Source organism: Salvelinus namaycush, chromosome 3, assembly GCF_016432855.1.
Source record: "Salvelinus namaycush isolate Seneca chromosome 3, SaNama_1.0, whole genome shotgun sequence".
Lineage (NCBI taxonomy): Eukaryota > Metazoa > Chordata > Actinopteri > Salmoniformes > Salmonidae > Salvelinus > Salvelinus namaycush.
Window position 1 is genome coordinate 72,714,398 of NC_052309.1, and position 19,593 is coordinate 72,733,990.

The 19,593-nt window shown below is 40.3% G+C and overlaps 1 protein-coding gene across 1 annotated transcript in view; it reads left to right on the forward strand.

Annotated features, from left to right (window-relative positions):
• LOC120037493 (carbonic anhydrase-related protein 10-like) overlaps positions 1 to 17,318 on the forward strand; it is a 28,512-nt gene extending 11,194 nt beyond the window's left edge. The window contains exons 4-9 of the mRNA XM_038983523.1: positions 12,266 to 12,451; positions 13,161 to 13,256; positions 13,397 to 13,469; positions 15,693 to 15,847; positions 15,991 to 16,165; positions 17,296 to 17,318. Of these exons, the coding sequence (XP_038839451.1) occupies positions 12,266 to 12,451; positions 13,161 to 13,256; positions 13,397 to 13,469; positions 15,693 to 15,847; positions 15,991 to 16,165; positions 17,296 to 17,318 (708 nt within the window). The remainder of the gene's footprint in view (positions 1 to 12,265; positions 12,452 to 13,160; positions 13,257 to 13,396; positions 13,470 to 15,692; positions 15,848 to 15,990; positions 16,166 to 17,295) is intronic.
• The last annotated feature ends 2,275 nt before the right edge of the window (positions 17,319 to 19,593 follow it).

Genomic DNA, 19,593 nt, shown 5'->3' on the forward strand with positions numbered 1-19,593 from the left:
ACAGAAAACTTCAGATGGAGAGAGATGCTCAGGTGGAGGGGATGCTGAGATTCTGAGGAACCTGTTTTGTAAAGACATTTAACTGTTAGAGAAAGTGTGAAATAGACTTGTTATGGTCAAAGATCAAACGATAAGATGCAGTTGCTGCACTCCAAAAACTGCACTTTTACAGAAGTGTATTTGTTCACTTCACTTGAATATTAGGGAAATATTTTCAACTTGAATGCTCAGGCAGCGACTGAATAGCAATTTTCATTTTAGATACTTGATACAGACAATTAATCCTAAGAAGTGATTTAGTGTGGCAATCTTTGTCATGAAAAAATACAACATGAAACAGTGGTGATAAGCCTTTGCTTGATAAATGGTTCTGTTCACAGCATCTTTGAATTGACTTCAACGTGTTGACATTTAGTAATAATTTGGATGCTGCGACAGTCAATAGCAGGACATTAGTCATTTCCTATCTCACTTGCTCCCATGTTGTCCACAAAGCCATACTCACTCGCACACACTGTCACCAAATTCACTCATGAAGATGTAGTTTCTCATTAACTTACCCTAGTAAAGCACAAACAGTTGCTCATAGAAAACATTTAGTAGGAAACAAGTTGGCATTTTGCAAAGCACCCATGAGGAAAACTGTCAGTCGGGAAATGTCGGTCCTTTGAACATATTGGTGCAATTTTACAGTATAACCTATTTCATGTAATGTAATCCTGGGCTAGAATATCCTTATTTTTTTGTTTATCCAGAAAACAGCCTGCTATTACCAAGAGACAAGTTTGAGATAAGATAAAAAAAGATACCTTAGTTCCTTTCAAAGGTTGAAGGACTTCAATGTCCTCAATCTGTTCAAATCCCAGACTTTGAAGCCTCAAGGAAGGGAGGGATTGCAAAGTGGTTTAGGAGTGACAGAGACTAAAGGAGAAGTAAGGTGGGTGAGATGAGTGTTGGGTCAAATAACAGGAGGATTCATCATTCTGACAGGCTTCACATGGAGTGTCACCACTTAAAGACATGCATAATCCTACCAGGGTGGAACCTAACAGGGTGGAAATTTGGAGCCTAAATTAGCCATAGCTCTGTGAGTGAGCAAGATTGAGTTAGCATAAAGAGATTAAGGGTCTCACTGTTCAGTAAGAATAGGAGCAAGGCAAGTTTCATTCCATCAGCCATAGGGCTGCTGAACAGTGGGACATAGGACAGATGCAAGATGCTGAACAGTGGGACATAGGACAGATGCAGGATGCTGAACAGTGGGACATAGGACAGATGCAGGATGCTGAACAGTGGGACATAGGACAGATGCAGGATGCTGAACAGTGGGACATAGGACAGATGCAGGATGCTGAACAGTGGGACATAGGACAGATGCAGGATGCTGAACAGTGGGACATAGGACAGATGCAGGATGCTGAACAGTGGGACATAGGACAGATGCAGGATGCTGAACAGTGGGACATAGGACAGATGCAGGATGCTGAACAGTGGGACATAGGACAGATGCAGGCCTAATACACGGCCGGTCAGTAGGCCGCAGAGACTTTGAATATGTGGAAATGTAAATGTGTGACTTGTGTACTAACTTTCCAGTTTTTTGTACTGCATGTAGTTTATTGTGTTGTGTTTGTGTATTTATATTCTGGCGTCACAGAATGAATTTACATTTAATTGTACAATAAAGTATATCATATCGTAATGGTGAACACTTGAACAGGATTAAATAAAAATATAATAAATACAATAATCATGGAAGAAAATGATTGAGAGAGAATTTAACTAGGACTATAAAAATAATAAAAAAATATATTATTATACAAAAGTACTGAGAGTCTCTTTAACAAAGATGTTTAGGGGTTGTCTGAGGTCCACACAACATTCAAACAGACACCATGAAAAGGGAATTTAGAAAACACACTTTATTGGCAGAGATGTTTTAGCATATTTTGTCTTTCATGTTGCAAAATGATGGTTAACCAGCCAAAAGGGGAGCTCCTGGTGTGCTTCTTGTGCATGATTTTGTGAGGATTTCTGTGTACTTATTTCGCGTGTTGGAACCTTACTGTGTTGGCGGAGCAAGTAACATGCATTCCGTTATTTTATGGCTTATATTTCTCCTGGAAGTTGATGAATAACACCCGGGGACACGGCAAAAACGCCTACATCCACACTAAAAAAGTGTTCAAAAGGCATTTCCTTTCAAGATCCAAATGTTTGTGTTTTTAAGGTAAAGGATACCTGACCTTATATTTCAAGTCTTTGGAATCCACATTTTAAACTAAATAAGAAGTGATATTTCCTGGGGACAGAAAATGCACCGCATAGTAGGAATTATTTTTTAAACCTACATCTTTGGTTTGGATGTGTCAATATGTAGTTCATACATGCATAATCTATGAGCAGAATTACCGTTTTACCTTAATTAGCCACGAAATCCATAGTTGAAAGCAACTGTTTTTCTGGGAGCTGTGCTGCACCATTTTCCCTACATTTGCCCCCTAAGCAATTTGAGTTCAACCAATGCGCTTCAGCCCCTCGCCATATGAGTGACAGCTAGCAAGATGCGCTTGATGCCACACAGCAGAGCTAGAGCAAGAGCAATGACGTGGTGCACGTATCTGCAGTACACCATTTTCGGAGTCCTCTTTTGCCTCGTGAGTGCTACTTTCAGAACCACTGGCTAAACAGTATACAAAAGTACTGAGAGTCTCTTTAACAAAGATGTTTAGGGGTTGTCTGAGGTCCACACAACATTCAAACAGACACCATGAAAAGGGAATTTAGCAAACACACTTTATTGGCGATGTTTTAGAATATTTTGTCTTTCATGTTGCAAAATGATGGTTAACCAGCCAAAGAGGGAGCTACGGGTGCGCTTCTCGTGCACGATTTTGTGAGGATTTCTATTTTGCATATTGTAACCTTACTGTGTTGGCGGAACAAATAACATGCCTTCTGTTGCTTTACCACCCCAACTGCATTGAACTGCCAGGAACAGGCAGTGTTTCTGTCAACGTGTGTTTACTGGAGATTCTCTCTGCTGCTCGGGTTGAGCCCCAGACAAAATTCTCTCCATTATACTACTATTGTGGATCTCATGCTGAGTGTGTGTGTGAAGTTCAGTAAAATCCCAACTTTGAAACAGAGCCAGTAGACGTGCCTCAATGCATAGAATGAGTTTCCCCACAGAGAGGAGCTCACTTCAGAGTGCGAAGGCCACAGTTAGAGGGCGGCAGGTAGCCTAGCGGTTAAGAGTGTTGGGCCAGTAACTGAAAGGTCACTGGTTAGAATCCCCGAGCCGACTAAGTGAATAATCTGTGCTGTGCCCTTGAGCAAGGCACTTACCCCTAATTGCTCCTGCTAAATTATGTAAATGTAAAATGTGTATTTTTCAGGCAGAGACAGTAGAGGGCCTCCAGGGAACCGAGAGAGAACTGATCGGGGATTTAATAATCTAATCAAAGCTAGTCTCTTCTCTTCTCAAAACATGGTGGAAAACCAAAACTACCTCCTGTTCTCACTGTTTTGAGGGCAGTCACTGCAATTTACTTTTCATTGATATAATAATGGGAGAGTCTTGCGTTCTGCATAAAAGTGAGGTATGACATGTACAGTGCCTTCAGAAAGTATTCACACCCCTTTACTATTTCCACATTTTGTTCTGTTACAGCTTGAATTTAAAATTGTTTACATTTAGATTTTTTTGTCACTGGCCTCACACACAATACCCCATAATGTCAGAGTGGAATTATGTTTTTAGACATTTTTACAAATTAATAAAAAATTAAGTCAGTGAGTATTCAACCCCTTTCTATTGGCTAGCCTAAATAAGTTCAGGAGTAAAAATTGGCTTAACAAGTCACATAATAAGTTGCATAGACTCACTCTATGGGAAATAAGTGTTTAATTTAATATTTGAATGGCTACTTCATCTCTGTACCCCACACATACAATTATCTGTAAGGTCCCTCAGTCAAGCAGTGAATTTCAAACACAGATTCAACCACAAAGATCAGGGAGGTTTTCCAATGCCTCGGAAAGAAGGGCACCTATTGGTAGATGGGTAAAAAAAAAAAGCAGACATTGAATATCCCTTTGAGCATGCTGAAGTTATTAATTACACTTTGGATGGTGTCTCTACAAAGATGCAAGCGTCCTTCTTAACTCAGTTGCTGGAGAGGAAGGAAACTGCTCAGGGATTTCACCATGAGGCCAATGGTGACTTTAAAACAGTTAAAGAGTTTAATGGCTGTGATAAGAGAGAACTAAGGATGGATCCACAACATTGTAGTTAATCCATAATACTAACCTAATTGACAGAGTGAAAAGAAGGAAGCCTGTACAGAATAAAAAATATTCCAAAACATGCATCCTGTTTGCAACAAGGCACTAAAGAAATACTGCGAAGCAATTTTTTGTCCTGAATACAAAGTGTTATGTTTGGGGCAAATCCGATGCAACGCATTACTGAGTACCATTCTCCATATGTTGAAGCACAGTGATGGCTGCATCATATTATGGGTATGCTTGTAATCGTTAAGGACTGGGGAGTTTTTCAGGATGGAAAATGAACAGAATGGAGCTAAGCACAGGCAAAATCCTAGAGGAAAACCTGGTTCAGTCTGCTTTCCACAAGACACTGTGGGATTTCTTTTTTTACAAATGTTAGAATTTTTCTTCTACTTTGACAGAGTATTTTGTGTTGATCATTGACAAAGAAAAGGATAATTACATCCATTTGAATCCCACTTAGTAACACAACAAAATGTGGAAAGTCAAGGGGTGTGAGTACTTTCTGAAGGCACTATAGAACCTATCTCTCAAGCCCGAGGGACAGTCCACTGTACAGCAGAGGGGAAAAGTTTCACCTAACCTGATACAAAACAAATTTCAAATTAAAATCAAATGTCCCCAAAATGTAAGCCCTCAATATTTGGACTCAATTCACTGAAGCAGAACAGCAATTAGTCCCAAGCCTTTTTAACTCAATGAAGCGTGGGGGAATTTTTGGTCATGGTAAGCAGCTTTTATGCTCTGTTTGGAAATGCTTAAAGCGGACAGCAAAATCGGTAAATCCCTCAACAGGATTGTTGTGTCAGCTCCTCCTCTAGCATGACTTTACGTTCAAATACATTGCATTCAAGGTAGCTAGAGCATTGTGCGTTGTCATAATCAATGATCATTGTGAATTTGAATGGAATTGAGGTTCATCTGCAGAATTTCTGCCTGTTAGGTAGGCCTAGTCTGTGGTGTCAATGAGACCGCACTGAATGGAGAGCATTTGAAAGACACTTTGTGATAGAATATCCAATTGATTGTCCATGCTACTCCTAACCAATTTAATCCTGAATTTTTCCAGACATGAAAATATCCAAATCTTGTGTCATTAGTAAGCCTTTAAAATAATGAATCCATTTTTTAAAAGTTTTCATGGAAAAGTAGGTAAAAAAGTGTGTTTTATGGTCGTTCACACTTGTGACCGGTGGGATAATGTGATGTATACTGAATTAACATATTTATCCTATGCAGTCATGAAAATTCTTATATATCCCAGCCCAGTTATTAACACATTTAAAACTCTGTCACTGGCAGTCCCCAACATTGCTACTAGAATGCCCCATCACATTCTAGTGTGACTATTTTACATATCAAAAACCCTTTTACAACACCGATATGAATACTGAGAGCAAAAACAAAAAACAACAACCATCAACGTATTTCAACACTGTTACTTTATTGTAACATGTATTGAAACATTAATATTGTAACTTTATTGTAACATTTTAACTTGTACTTTAGTGTAATATTCATTGTAACATTGTCATTGTGACATTTTAGTGCAAAATTCACTAACAACTGTATAGCAGTCGTGTCATTCATTCACATTGAACATAAAGGTAACATTTAGGATAGAGGTAGCCTGTAGAACATGCATTCAAGTAGAGGCCTACACTGAACAAAATCAAATAAAAAAATCAAATATATATATTATACACATACATGTGTGTATATATGTAGGTGTATAATATATATATTTTTAAATGTTTGTATTACAGTAGGCTTCAGAACCAAGTGCACGATTAGTTTGTGCATCACTATTTTGAACTACGATCAGTCAGATACTGTAATACAATACAGTATGTCTTGAATCAATTGATCCTCTTTTCCAAAAACATTTCAGTCATTTTGATTGTCTTTTTCGTCGACTTTTCTTTTCTTCCTAGAGTCCGTTGTACTGCTTCTCCTCACCCTTTATTGACTTTTCTATTTTTCTTATATTGGCTTTTTCGGCCCTTTTTCATTCGCTCTTATCTCCTTTTCTACTGTCCATGGTATATCTTGAAGCACTCAATGTGCAGTGGCGCTTTGCATTTCTCACATGCATATGTAGTGCGTTTGTCACAATGACGACATCTATGGAACCGGTGCATCGTGTTGATTGGCCAGTGAAAAGCTTTGTCATATCTTGCCTGATCTTCAATAGTAGCAGCCAGTAGAGTTTTCCTTCGTTGGCCCAGTGGTTTCGTGCCAAACTTTTGCATAAGAGACTGGCCCACTATCCATGAGAAGGTGAGCAGGTTGATGGTCCCTCCCATGACATCTCTGTAAAATAAATGGCTGTTTTACGAGTGCACTGTTGAGAGACCATGCAAAGATGGGCCACCACCACTTCTTAGACCTGACGGAGATATGCTATCTTGAAACCTGTAGGTTGTGAAGTTCAACACCACCTATGTGCTCATTGTATCGGTTGATGCATTTTGGTTGTGGGACTTTGTCAAAGGCACGTCGCTCCTTGTTCCATCTCTTGACAGAGGTCTCACTACTGTATTTTCCCTTCGTGTTTGTTGCCACTGTGACAATGTTATTGTCTTTCTAATGGACCAGCAACTTGTCTCCTTGGGTCAGAACTTCAGAGATTCCACGGGGTAACTTCATGAAGTTCTTCTGTGGCTTAAATGGGACATCAAACAGACGATTTTGCCTCATCGTTCTAGAGCTCCCATATCCTCTTTTTGTCATTTCATCGAGGAGTGCAAGCGAAGTGAAGAGGTTGTCATGAAGGAACTTGCAACCTTGAGGCACCTGAGATTGCTCTGCAACACCAAGAACGACACTGGGTCCATGACCCAACCCAGTCTCAGGGAGGAGAGTGTGGGGTGGTGAGGGGTAGGTCATCATCACTGATAACATTGTTCCTGTCATGATCAGTTTGCATAGGTTCAGCATATACATTCAACAGCCTGGCTGGCAAACGGCCTGTCTCCCCCTAATAGTCCATATCTGACCCATCGCTATCACAATCTCTGAGGGATAACTGCAATGTTGCACGCCTTGTCTGAGCAGTCACATAGATCCAGCATATCCAGAACTTGACTCAAAGTGAAACTAACAGAAAGAACAGAGTAGAAAGTTAGGTAGAACAAGACCTATGTATGTGTATAAGTATGTGTATACCTAGATGCACTGTGTTATCCCGCCGGTCACTATTGTTGCCGTCAACATGTTTACTCATTCTATGACCACACTGAACAAAGTTGAGTAATTGCAAATGCATATATCAATACTAGACACCTTAAAGATTACGTGTACCAAAAATATTTGTCCTATCTGAATGTTAACATACTTTACTAACCTTTTGTTTCGGAGCTTTAATGCAGCCATCGTCTTCTCATGGTGCAACCAGGAAGTAAACAGCTCTGGTCATGTGGCAATTTACACTAAACATGTGACACTGCACATATTTCATTGAGACCCTTTTTTTATTCCAATATTTGCTGGAAATGCATTGATATATGATTCAGTAAAACTTTTAGAGCCTTATAAGGAAACATTTTTTACGGTCACTATTGTGACTGATGGGATTAAATAGGTTAATAAATTGAAGTTATGTTAAGAGATTTGATTTGGTTTGATTGAATGACCATGTGACCATACCCGGCCAGTATAAAAGCACTGATTTAGAGTATAGTCGGTCGCTACACAAGATGAATACAGTAACTGAAAAACTTTAAACATCTGCTGCTATAAAAAAAAAATCTATACCCTGTGAAAAAATTTAATATGACCTAAAATCTGTCTGCAAACTATTTAAAAAGAAAAAAAAAAATATATATATATATATATATACAGTACCAGTCAAAAATGTGGACACACTTACTCATTCAAGGTACTCATTCTGTACCTTAAATGCACTGTTAAGTGGGTACTCTAAATGTTGTTATTATATCTTTGTCTATCAGATTTTAATGCACCACTGTTATCAGAAGGATTTTGAAGGCTGTGTGGGTGAACAGTAGGTGGATTTAGTGAAAACATGTTTTTATGACAAAGCAAGCCAGCTACATTATCACATCCCAAATGGCCTCATCACATTTCTTTGCTTACTAGCCAGTAGAGATTATATCATCCCCAAAACAGAACCTACAACTCCGAACCCATATTGCCGTCTTCTCATGCACAAAGTATTGGCCCCAGTGCCAGCTCAGTGCCAGCTCAGTGCCAGCTCAGTGCCAGCTCAGTGCCTGCTGAGTGCTTATTTTGCCTAGTAATTAGAATAGGTGTCAGTGGAAGATTTGGTCTAATACATAACACTGTTGAGGAATTGAATTAATGTTCAGCTCTCACCATTTTGCTCATTTGATTACATGCATTATGCACTAAGAGGGAGTAGAAAGGGCCCCTGTTTAAAGGGCCATTAAAAAACATGTCAAGTGAAATATATTGCTTTTCCTACTTCATTTAACCATCGGCAGTATTTGTTGTATATATTTTTCTGTATTTTTTTGTCTCTGAATAAATTAACTAAGTGGATCACCCTATGATGAATGACTCCATCACGATCTACACAGGCATATCACTGAACTCCCTCCCTTCACTTTTTCTCCTTACCTCCCTCTCATTTCATTATAAGTCTTGATGTTATCCTAGTTTTATATGAAAGAATGGAACAAAGCTTTGAAGGTCTTCCTTTACCTGTTGGTCACTTCAAACAACGTGAGAGTTGGTTTCTCAGTTTATTATTCATTTCACCTGCTGCCTTAATGAGATGAGATTTGGAAGATGATTTTCTATTTTTTTAATTTTAACTTTTTATGGCTGCAGGGGCAGTATTGAGTAGCTCTGTTTAAGGTGCCCATTTCAAACGGCCTCGTACTCAATTCTTGCTCGTACAATATGCATATTATTGTTATTATTGGATAGAAAACACTCTCTAGTTTCTATAGCCGTTTGAATTATGTCTCTGAGTGGAACAGAACTCATTCTACAGCACTTTTCCTGACAGGGAGTGAGATTTCAGAAATCTTGGCCTCTGGTCCCAGGTCAGTTTTAATGTCCCTGTAAATGCTATGAGGATACAAACACTGCCCACGCCTTCCTCTAGATGTCAGTAAGAGGTGACAATTTGAATGGAGTCGATTGCGCAATCAGGGCCTGTATAAAAGGCCAAAGACCGGATGTACCGTTCTTTTCCTGCTGCGCCTGACGCACGATGGACGTCGGACCTGCTCTCTTTCCAAGCTTGGGTTTAGCCAGTAATATATCGCCGGTCATGTTTTTACTCGTTATAGGTGTTAAAAACATCATAAGGTAGTTAATTTAAACCGTTTTATAGCAATTTATATCCGTTTAGTGCGATTTTGAGGCATTGCTTTGTGTTGCACTTTGAAGCGCCGGGCACGTTTCGGGGTCCCGGTCGAACGTTAGTGGGCATTTCGACGGACAAGAGGACATCTTTCGACCAAAAGAAGATTAGACCCAAGAAAGGATACATTGCCCAAGATTCTGATGGAAGATCACCTCATAGTAAGAAATATTTAAGATGATAAATCGTTGTTCTGTCGAAAAATTTTAAACGCATATTCCGCCATTTTTTTTGGTATAGCTTCGCTTGGCGAACCCTGTATTGCACAGTAAGGATAATTTTAGAAATGTAATTCAGCGATTGCATTAAGAACTAATTTGTCTTTCGATAGCTGTCCAACTTATATTTTTTTAGTCAAGTTTATGAATAGTTATGCATGAGACAAGATCACTGTTAAAGATGGCGCCCGACATTTTCAGGCTAGTTTTGCTAGTATTGTCATTGTATAACCACGTTTTTTTGTGGCTAAATATGCACATTTTCGAACAAACTCTATATGTATGTTGTAATATGATGTTACAGGAGTGTCATCGGAAGAATTCTGAGAAGGTTAGTGAAAAAATTAATATATTTTGGCGATGATTACGTTATCGCTCTCTTTGGCTTGAATCAATGCTCGGGTAACGTTTGCACATGTGGTATGCTAATATAACGATTTATTGTGTTTTCGCTGTAAAACACTTAGAAAATCTGAAATGTTGTCTGAATTCACAAGATCTGTGTCTTTCCATTGCTATGCGCTGTCTATTTTTAAGAAATGTTTTATGATGAGTAAATTGGTAATACACGTTGCTCTGTGTAGTAATTCTAGTCGCTTTGGTGAGATTTGTGATGGTGGCTGCAATGGCAAACTATGATTTATACCTGAAATATGCACATTTTTCTAACAAAACCTATCCTATACAATAAATATGTTATCAGACTGTCATCTGATGAGGTTTTTTCTTGGTTAGTGGCTATCAATATCTTTATTTGGCCGAATTGGTGATAGCACCTGATGGAGTAAGAAACTGATGGAGTTAGAAAAGTGGTGTCTTTTGCTAACGTGGTTAGCTAATAGATTTACATATTTTGTCTTCCCTGTAAAACATTTTAAAAATCGGACATGTTGGCTTGATTCACAAGATGTGTACCTTTCATATGCTGTATTGGACTTGTTAATGTGTGAAAGTTAAATATTTAAAAAAAATATTTTTTTGAATTTCGCGCCCTGCACTTGAAGTGGCTGTTGTCATATTGTGCCCGGCTTCGGGCTTGCAGCCATCCACCTTTTAAAAACCTCATTTACTGCAGGCCTACAGCCAATCCCAAAGGATTATTCTGTGATTATGAGCCTGCGGAATATTATAATTTTACATCGCAGTAATGGGAAAGTGCAATTGGAGCGTGATTTTTTTTCTTTTTCTACCCATAATGGAAATGATAAAGAATTACACTGAACAAAAATATAAACGCAACATGTAAGGTTTCATGAGCTGAAATAAAATAATTTTGTTTACATTCCTGTTACTGAGCATTTATCCTTTGCCAAGATAATCCATCGACCTGACAGGTGTGAAATATCAAGAAGCTGATAAAACAGCATGGTCATTATACAGGTGCACCTTGTGCTGGGGAAAATAAAGGACCACTCTAAAATGTGCAGAAACCGTCTCAGGGAAGCTCATCTGCATGCTCGTCATCCTCACCAGGGTCTTGACCTGACTGCAGTTCAGCATTGTAACAGACTTCAGTAGGCAAATACTCACCTTTGATGGCCACTGGCACACTTCACGGATTAGTCCCGGTTTCAACTGTTTCGGGCAGATGGCAGACCGTGTGTATGGCATCCTGTGGGCGAGCGGTTTGCAATGTCAACGTTGTGAACAGAGTGCCCCATGGTGGTGATGGTATGGGCAGGCATAAGCTACGAACATAATTGCATTTTATCAATGGCAATTTTAATGCACAGAGATACTGTGGTGAGACCGTTCATCCGGTGCCATCACCTCATGTTTCAGCATTGTAATGCACAGCCCCATGTTGCAAGGATCTGTACACAATTCCTGGAAGCTGAAAATGTCCCAGTTCTTCCATGGCCTGCATACTCACCAGACATATCACCCATTGAGCATGTTTGGGATGCTCTGGATCGACGTGTACTACAGCGTATTCCAGTTCCCGCAATAACCAGCAACTTCAAACAGTCATTGAAGAGGAGTGGGACAACATTTCACATGCCACAATCAACAGCCTGATCAACTCTATGCGAAGGAGATGTGTCGCGCTTCATGAGGCAAATGGTGGTCACACCAGATACTGACTGGTTTTCTGATCCACAACCCTACCTATTTTTAAGGTATCTGTGACCAACAGATGCATACCTGTATTTGCTGTCATGTAAAATCCATAGATTAGGGCCTAATTTATTTATTTTAATTTACTGATTTTCCTTATGTGAACTGTAACTCGGTAAAATCTTAGAAATTGTTGCATGTTGCGTTTATATTTTAGTTCAGTGTATTAACATTAGTTATCTCCATTTCCTCTTCTGTAGAGGTCTCTCAGGTGAGAAACTTGCCCCCCTTCTCTTTTACCACACATCCACCACACCTCACTTGACTCCTCTCTGTGCAGATGGGAGGCACCATGTACAACACAGGGCGCCACGTGTCGCTGCGGCCAGACAAGGCTCACCTGGTGAACATCTCCGGTGGGCCTCTGGGTTACAGTCACCGGCTGGAGGAGATCCGCCTGCACTTCGGTAGCGAGGACGGCCAGGGCTCGGAGCACCTGCTCAATGGACAGTCCTTCCCTGCAGAGGTGAGAGGGAACGAGCCAATGAGCCGAGAGGGATTATCTTTATCTTTGTTGTGTCTATAAACAATCCAATCCACTGCAAGTTGCTTTCATTAGACTAAGAGCTCAATTCAATCAAACGTGCATTACAGTTAAGGCTTAAGATTTCCTCAAACAATGGACAATGATCAAATATGCTGAACTACCTCTATCACTCAGTCCACTAATCACATGCACAGGGCCTTTGAAGGGTGGGGTAGAAGAGCAACAGCAAAGGCTGGATCGATAAATGGCAGTAAGTTTTTAGTGGCAGTGGGTTTTTTCAGTGGAGGAGGGCGATATTATAATGACAAGAAAGGAAAAACAGTAAACTTATCAGGTGCCAAACTGAGTTTGTCTGTCACGATTTAAATGAGAATTGGCAAACACTTTCCAGTCCTTAATCACCATTTTTAAGTGAGGAAGATATGTTGCCAAAAGTAAGTGGCTGCCCAGATAATTAGAGCTGAATCCTGTTCTAAATTGGAACTCTACTGAGCAGATAAGTGTCAAAGTAAAATATTCCTGAATTTCTTGAGTTTGTCTTCGAGTGAGGGTTGGATGGGTAAGATTAGTTTAATCTGACATAATGCTTTCATGTGCAAGACAAATTCACATTTCTATCTCACATGGTCTAACACCAGGAAATGAAGGACTCACTGTTTGTTTTGTCTTTATCTCGCCTCACTTACAGGTGCAACTTATACACTACAACCAGGAACTCTATGCCAACTACAGTGAGGCAGCCAAGAGCCCCAATGGCATAGCAATTGTGTCCATATTCATAAAGGTCAGTTTGTGCTTGATGCAGACAATCTCCTTCTCTGTGGTGTTCTATTGTAGTGACAGTGGTCTTTATATTCAGAATCCCATGGGACTGTGCTGCGGATGCTGAATATTTCATGTTCTTTTAAATCTCTTCCCTCTCAGATATCCGAGTCTCCAAATGTATTCCTGAATCGCATGCTGAACAGAGACACCATCACGAGAATAACATACAAACGTAAGCACCCTCGGGCATTTAAGATGTGTGGGTTTATGCACACACGTTGTCAAATCTACAGTAGTCACAGATAGAATAGTAGTCAGTTCCATTTCTGGATCCGTCATAAAAAATAATATCTAGCAACTGAATTCATTTGGCTAATTGGAAGGTTGCCAGAGATGGACTTAATCAGAGATTGAGTGAAATTCATTCCAACTTCTGAATTAATCAGCTACATTACCAATGTGATGCTCCTGGTTCAATATATAAGATGTGTAACAATAGAAACTGCCCCCAACCCTGAGAGATGTTTGAGTCATCTCCTGTTTCTAACTGACAGAAATAACTCTGTGGCACTTTCAGAATGTTCTAAGCTGATCGAAAATTGGCATTCCTTTAAAGACAACAATTATGTAACATTGCTATAGTTAGTATTAACAGCCTCTACCCAAACTCTCTTTTCTTTCAGTTTTATGCTCTTCATTAAGTCTGGTTAATTTAATTGTCATTCCTTTTTCATTAATGAAATTAAATTAAACGAATTACATTAAATAAATCACTAATCATCCTTTTATTTGTATCCCATTACTATAATAATAGGATGTTATACTGTATTACAAGTCCCTGCTGACCAGGGAGGTACTATCATTCGTCAAAACAGATGCAGTCACCCCCTTACTGAAGAAACCCAACCTTGACCTCTTATCCAACTACAGGCCCATCTCCAACCTCTTCCTATCAAAAGTACTGGAAAAAGTGATTGCAAACCAGCTTCAATCCCATCTGTCTTCCAATTAGCTGAACAAATTTTTCCAGTGAGGTTTCCAGTCCTTGCACAGCACTGAAACAGCTATGGTGAAAGTTACCAATGACCTACTGATGGCTGCAGAATCTGGATCACCTAGCCTCCCACTTCTCTTAGATCTCAGTGCTCTTTTGACACTGCTGACCACAACATCCTCCTGCGCCATCAGAGAGCACACTTCAGTCTCTGGAACTGCTCTGAACTGGTTCTCCTCTTACCTCTCCAATAGGAAGCAATACATCCCGATTGGAGAGTCCAGATCGGTGGAGTCTACAGTCACATGCGGCGTCCCACAGGGGTCAGTTTTGCATCCTATTCTGTTCCTAATTTACATGCTCCCTCTCAGCCAAATCTTCAGAGTCTATAACATCAACTTCCACTGCTGCACTGACGATACCCAAGTATATATTTACATCAATCCGGACACATCTCAGCCCTAGCAAAACTTGGCAGCTGCCTAGATGACATCAGGGCATGGATGAAAGAGAACTTCCTCCGGCTGAACAGCAGCAAGACTGAGGCTATGCTTATTGGGACACACAAGCAGATCACTAGTGCTGGAAACATCTTCCCTACTAGTGACGGTCAAGTCATCCATATGTCCTCTGTCATCTCTAACCTGGAAGTTAAGTTTGATCCTTCTCTGTCCTTTGATGCCCATATAAAACATATCTGCAAAACATAATCTTTCCATCTAAGAAACATTGCCTGGCTCAAACCATCGCTCTCCCAGCCAGATGCAGAGAAACTCGCCCACGCCTTCATCTTCTCCCAGATCGACTATGGCAATGCTCTGTTCGGGGGCCTTTAAACCAAATCACTTCAGAGGCTACTTCTCCAGAAGAGTCCTGCCAGGACCAAGAAGTCAGCCCACATCACCCCCATCCTTGCTGAACTCCACTGGGTACCGGTCAACTATAAGATTGACTTTAAAATCCTCCTCCTAGTGTTTAACGCCTTGAATGGATTGAGTCCCACCTACATCAACAATATAATTTATATCAATGAGCCACCTCGCACTCTCCACTCCAGCAACTCACCACTGCTTCAGGACCCCAAGACACGTCTCAGTACTATGGGGGACCGAGCCTTCTGCTCCTTTGCCCCTCGCCTATGGAATACTCTCCCTGGCCATTTGAGAGCCGCTCCATCAATCAGCGCTTTTAAAATGGGTCTTTAAACACATTTCTACAGAGTCCTAATCTGGAAAGTCCTTTTAGCAACTAGTCTACTATTGCTATTTCCTGCCTTGATTTGTTTTTATTGTAGTTTTTATTTTATCATATATTTTTGCCTATGTAGAGCTTTGGGATAACACTGTAATGAAAAGCGCTATAAAAAATTAAATGTGTTATTATTATTCTGTAATACAGTGTATAAAGTGTTGAGGATGGTACCGTATGAATCTGATTACCTCTGTTTTGGTCCACCTCCAGATGACGCATTCTTACTCATGGGGCTCAACATAGCAGATCTATATCCAGACACTCTACATTTTATAACATACGAGGGCTCCATGACTATCCCGCCCTGCTTCGAGACAGCCACCTGGATCCTCATGAACAAACCTGTGTACGTCACACAGATGCAGGTAACTCACCCTCGATCATAGACTCAATAATAACATTAACTCATGTTTGCCAGAAGTTACTTAATAGTTGGCCGTATTTGAGACTGTAGATTTTTTACCATAAACCTTATCTGTCCAACTTTCTCTCACGCCGTCTCTTTTAGATGCATTCCCTGCGACTGCTAAGTCAGAATGAGCCATATAAGATATTCCTCAGTATGAGTGACAACACGCGGCCCGCCCAGCCTCTCCTACAGCGCTGTATCCGCACCAACATCAACTTTAGCAAGCAGGGCCGAGACTGCCCCAACAACCGTGCCCTGAGGCCCCAGTATCGAGGTGTGTCTGAACGCATGTGTTTAGGATCTTTATTCAATCAACAAGGTTACTTGAAACTTTCCGTTAAATTCAGGTATTGGTAAAAACAGACTGTGAGAAAGAAGTTTGTCATAGTAATATAAACTGCACATACTGTATTCAGAAACCGGTTTGTGTTTTTAGAAATTCGATATACACTCAGTGACCAGTTTATTAGGTACACTACCCCATTCACGAAAAATTGTTCCCTCCTACAGACCGTGGCATCGAGGCATTCAGTTAATGTTCGATTGAACGTTAGAATGGGCAAAACCAGTGACCTAAGCGACTGAGCGTGGTATGATCGTCGGTGCCAGGTGCGCCGGTTCCAGTATCTCAGAAACATCCGGCCTCCTGGGCTTTTCACGCTTGATAGTGTCTAGGGTTTACCGAGAATGGTGCAACACACAAAAAACATCCAGTCAGTGGAAGTACTGTGGGCGAAAATAGCTTGTTGAGGAGAGAGGTCGAAGGATAATGGCAAGAATCGTGCAAGCTAACAGGCTGGCCACAAATAGGTAAATAATGTTGCAGTTCAACAGTCGTGTGCAGAAAGGCATTGCACCAGATGACCACACCGGGTTCCACTCCGATCAGCTAAAAACAAGAAGAAATGTCTCCAATGGGCATGCGACCACAAACACTGGACAATTGAGGAGTGGGAAAACATTGCCTGGTCCGACAAATCCTGGTTTCTGTTGTGTCATGCTGATGGCAGAGTCAGGCTTTGGCGTAAGCAGCATGAGTCCATGGCCCCATCCTGCCTGGTGTCAACGATACAGGTTGGTGGCGGTGGTGTATGGTGTGGGGAAGGTTTTCCTGGCACACATTAGGTCCCTTGATACCAATTGAGCGATGTTTCCATGCCTTGGGGAATTCAGGCTGTTCTGGAGGCAAAGGGGGATCCAACCCAGTACTAGATGGGTGTATCTAATAAACTGCCCACTGAATGTATGTTTTCTGTTTTCTATAGTTCTGAGATGTCTATAGAGAAATGCCTCGTCCATCAAAATGAACAGGTTCTTTGTAGGTTCTATGTCTCAAGCATTGCCTTTGTGTTTCCAGTTCAAGCAGTTCATGCTAACCTCCACATCTCTTTGTTCTCTTTCCAGTAAACCAGTGGCTTCTGAAGTAGGAAAAAGATGAACATGCTGTACAATACAACAGGATAAAAACTAAATATGGGATCCTGATTCTCAAGACTTTATTTGAATGTGGAAATACTACATTATCAGCAGAGGCTGTTTTTTTTATGTGTTTGAGATTGCAAAGTAAGACAAGGAAAGATTGAAAGGTGTAACTTTTAAGGATGCACAAATGTAATTCTTCTACAGAGTTTATGGAAATGGACTGTAAGGAAATTCAGCAGGCTCCGCCATTTACTGACCTCTGCAGTGGAGACAATGAGGACCTCTTTCATGACATCATCATCATCAGATTCACTTGAGTACCCAAAGATCCCAAAGGACCAACACTTCTTGAAATTAGCTAAATGTAATCACAGATACAACCATAATGTGTTTTGATACCAACAGCATTCCATCAGATCTAACAACAAGCTAAGAATCTAAATATGATGGGTGCTCTTCTGGTGATGAAAGCTTCTACATAACCACGTCACAAGCAAAAGGTGTACTGAATAAATGTCACAAATGCAGAAACATTTCCTGACCATGTGACCTAACCAGGAAAAATTCTGGGCCCCAGTAAAACACCAGGGCAAGAGATTTTCCTGTTCAGGCCACATAGTCAGGAAACACTCCTAGCCATAGACTTGGGAGATCCAGTATTTTATACTGTATTTGCTAAACTTTTCTAGCCATTTTGGGCCATTTGCCTTTTCTCTGTTTAATTGTTTACAATTCCATTCACTCTGTTTATTTCAATGAAAGCAGCCCAATTAACATGTTTCAGATAATTATCTAAGATAAAATCACACTTTACATAAGGCCTATATAGTATATGCTGTTTAAGAATTGTATATTGTCTAGCACTGAATAGAGCATGGGACGTGATTTGTCTGCAAATTCTTTACGCAGTCACAAGGCATTCCTTATCAATTATTTATCCTCATTTTAAATTCAGAGCTGTGTATGGCGTTACAGGCAATGTGGGTTTGTGTGTGTGTGTGTGTGTGTGTGCACGCATGTGTACATGACTGTATGTGTGTGTGTGTGTGTGTGCGCTCTCTGCTGAGCATTGAATGTCTCATTAAATAGGGTAAATCTCCTCGTTTTGTGGCAACGAAACAAATACAATTGTATTTGTCACATGCGTCAAATACAACAACAGGCCTAGAGTGATATGCTTACTAACGAGCTCTTTCCCACCGATGCAGAGTAAAACAAGAAGATAAAAACCACAAGAGAAATAACACACAAGAATGAAGCTAAATACAGGGAGTACCAATATACCATGTCAATTTGCAGGGGTACGAGGTAGTTGAGGTAAGTATATACAGTGCCTTCAGAAAAGATTCACACCCCTTGACAAAGTAGGATTTATATGAATTGAATTGTCATTTTTTTGGCAACAATCTAAACAAAATAGTCTGTCAAAATGGAAGAAAAATTATCATTTTTATTTTTAATTAAATGGAAAATAAAACACTAAGTATTCAACCCCTTGAGTCAATACATGTTAGAATCACCTTTGGCAGTGATTACAGCTGTGAGTCTTTCTGGGTAAGTCTCTAAGAGCTTTGCACACCTGAATTGTACAATATTTGCCCTTTATTCTTTTTACAATTCTTCAAGCTCTGGTTATTGGTCTTTGCTAGACAGCCATTTTCAAGTCTTGCCATGGATGTTTTTTGCCAATTTAAGCCAACTTTAACTAGGGCACTCAGAAACATTTGAATGTCGTCTTGGTGAGCAACTCCAGTGTATAATTGGCCTAGTGTTTAGGCTATTGTGCGGCTGAAAGGTGAATTTGTATCCCAGTGTCTGTTGGAAAGCCGACTGACGATTTTGCCTGTGCTTAACTCCTTAGTCCTTGCCAATGACAACCATACCCATAACATGATGCAGCCAACTTCATGCTTGAAAATAAGAAGAGTGTTAGTCAGTGATGCTTTGTATTCAGGACAAAAAGTTAATTTCTTTGCCACATTTTTTGCAGTATTACTTTAGTGCCTTATTGCAAACAGGATGCATGTTTTGGAATATGTGTATTCTGTACAGGCTTCCTTCTTTTCACTCTGTCATTTAGGTTAGTATTGAGGAGTAACTACAATATTGTTGATACATCCTCAGTTTTCTCCCATCACAGCCATTAAACTCTGTTTTAAAATCCCCATTGGCCTCATGGAGAAATCCCTGAGCGGTTTCCGTCCTCTCCGGAAACTGAGTTGGGAAGGAAGCCAGTATCTTTGTAGTGACTGGGTGTATTAATACCCATCAAAACTGTAA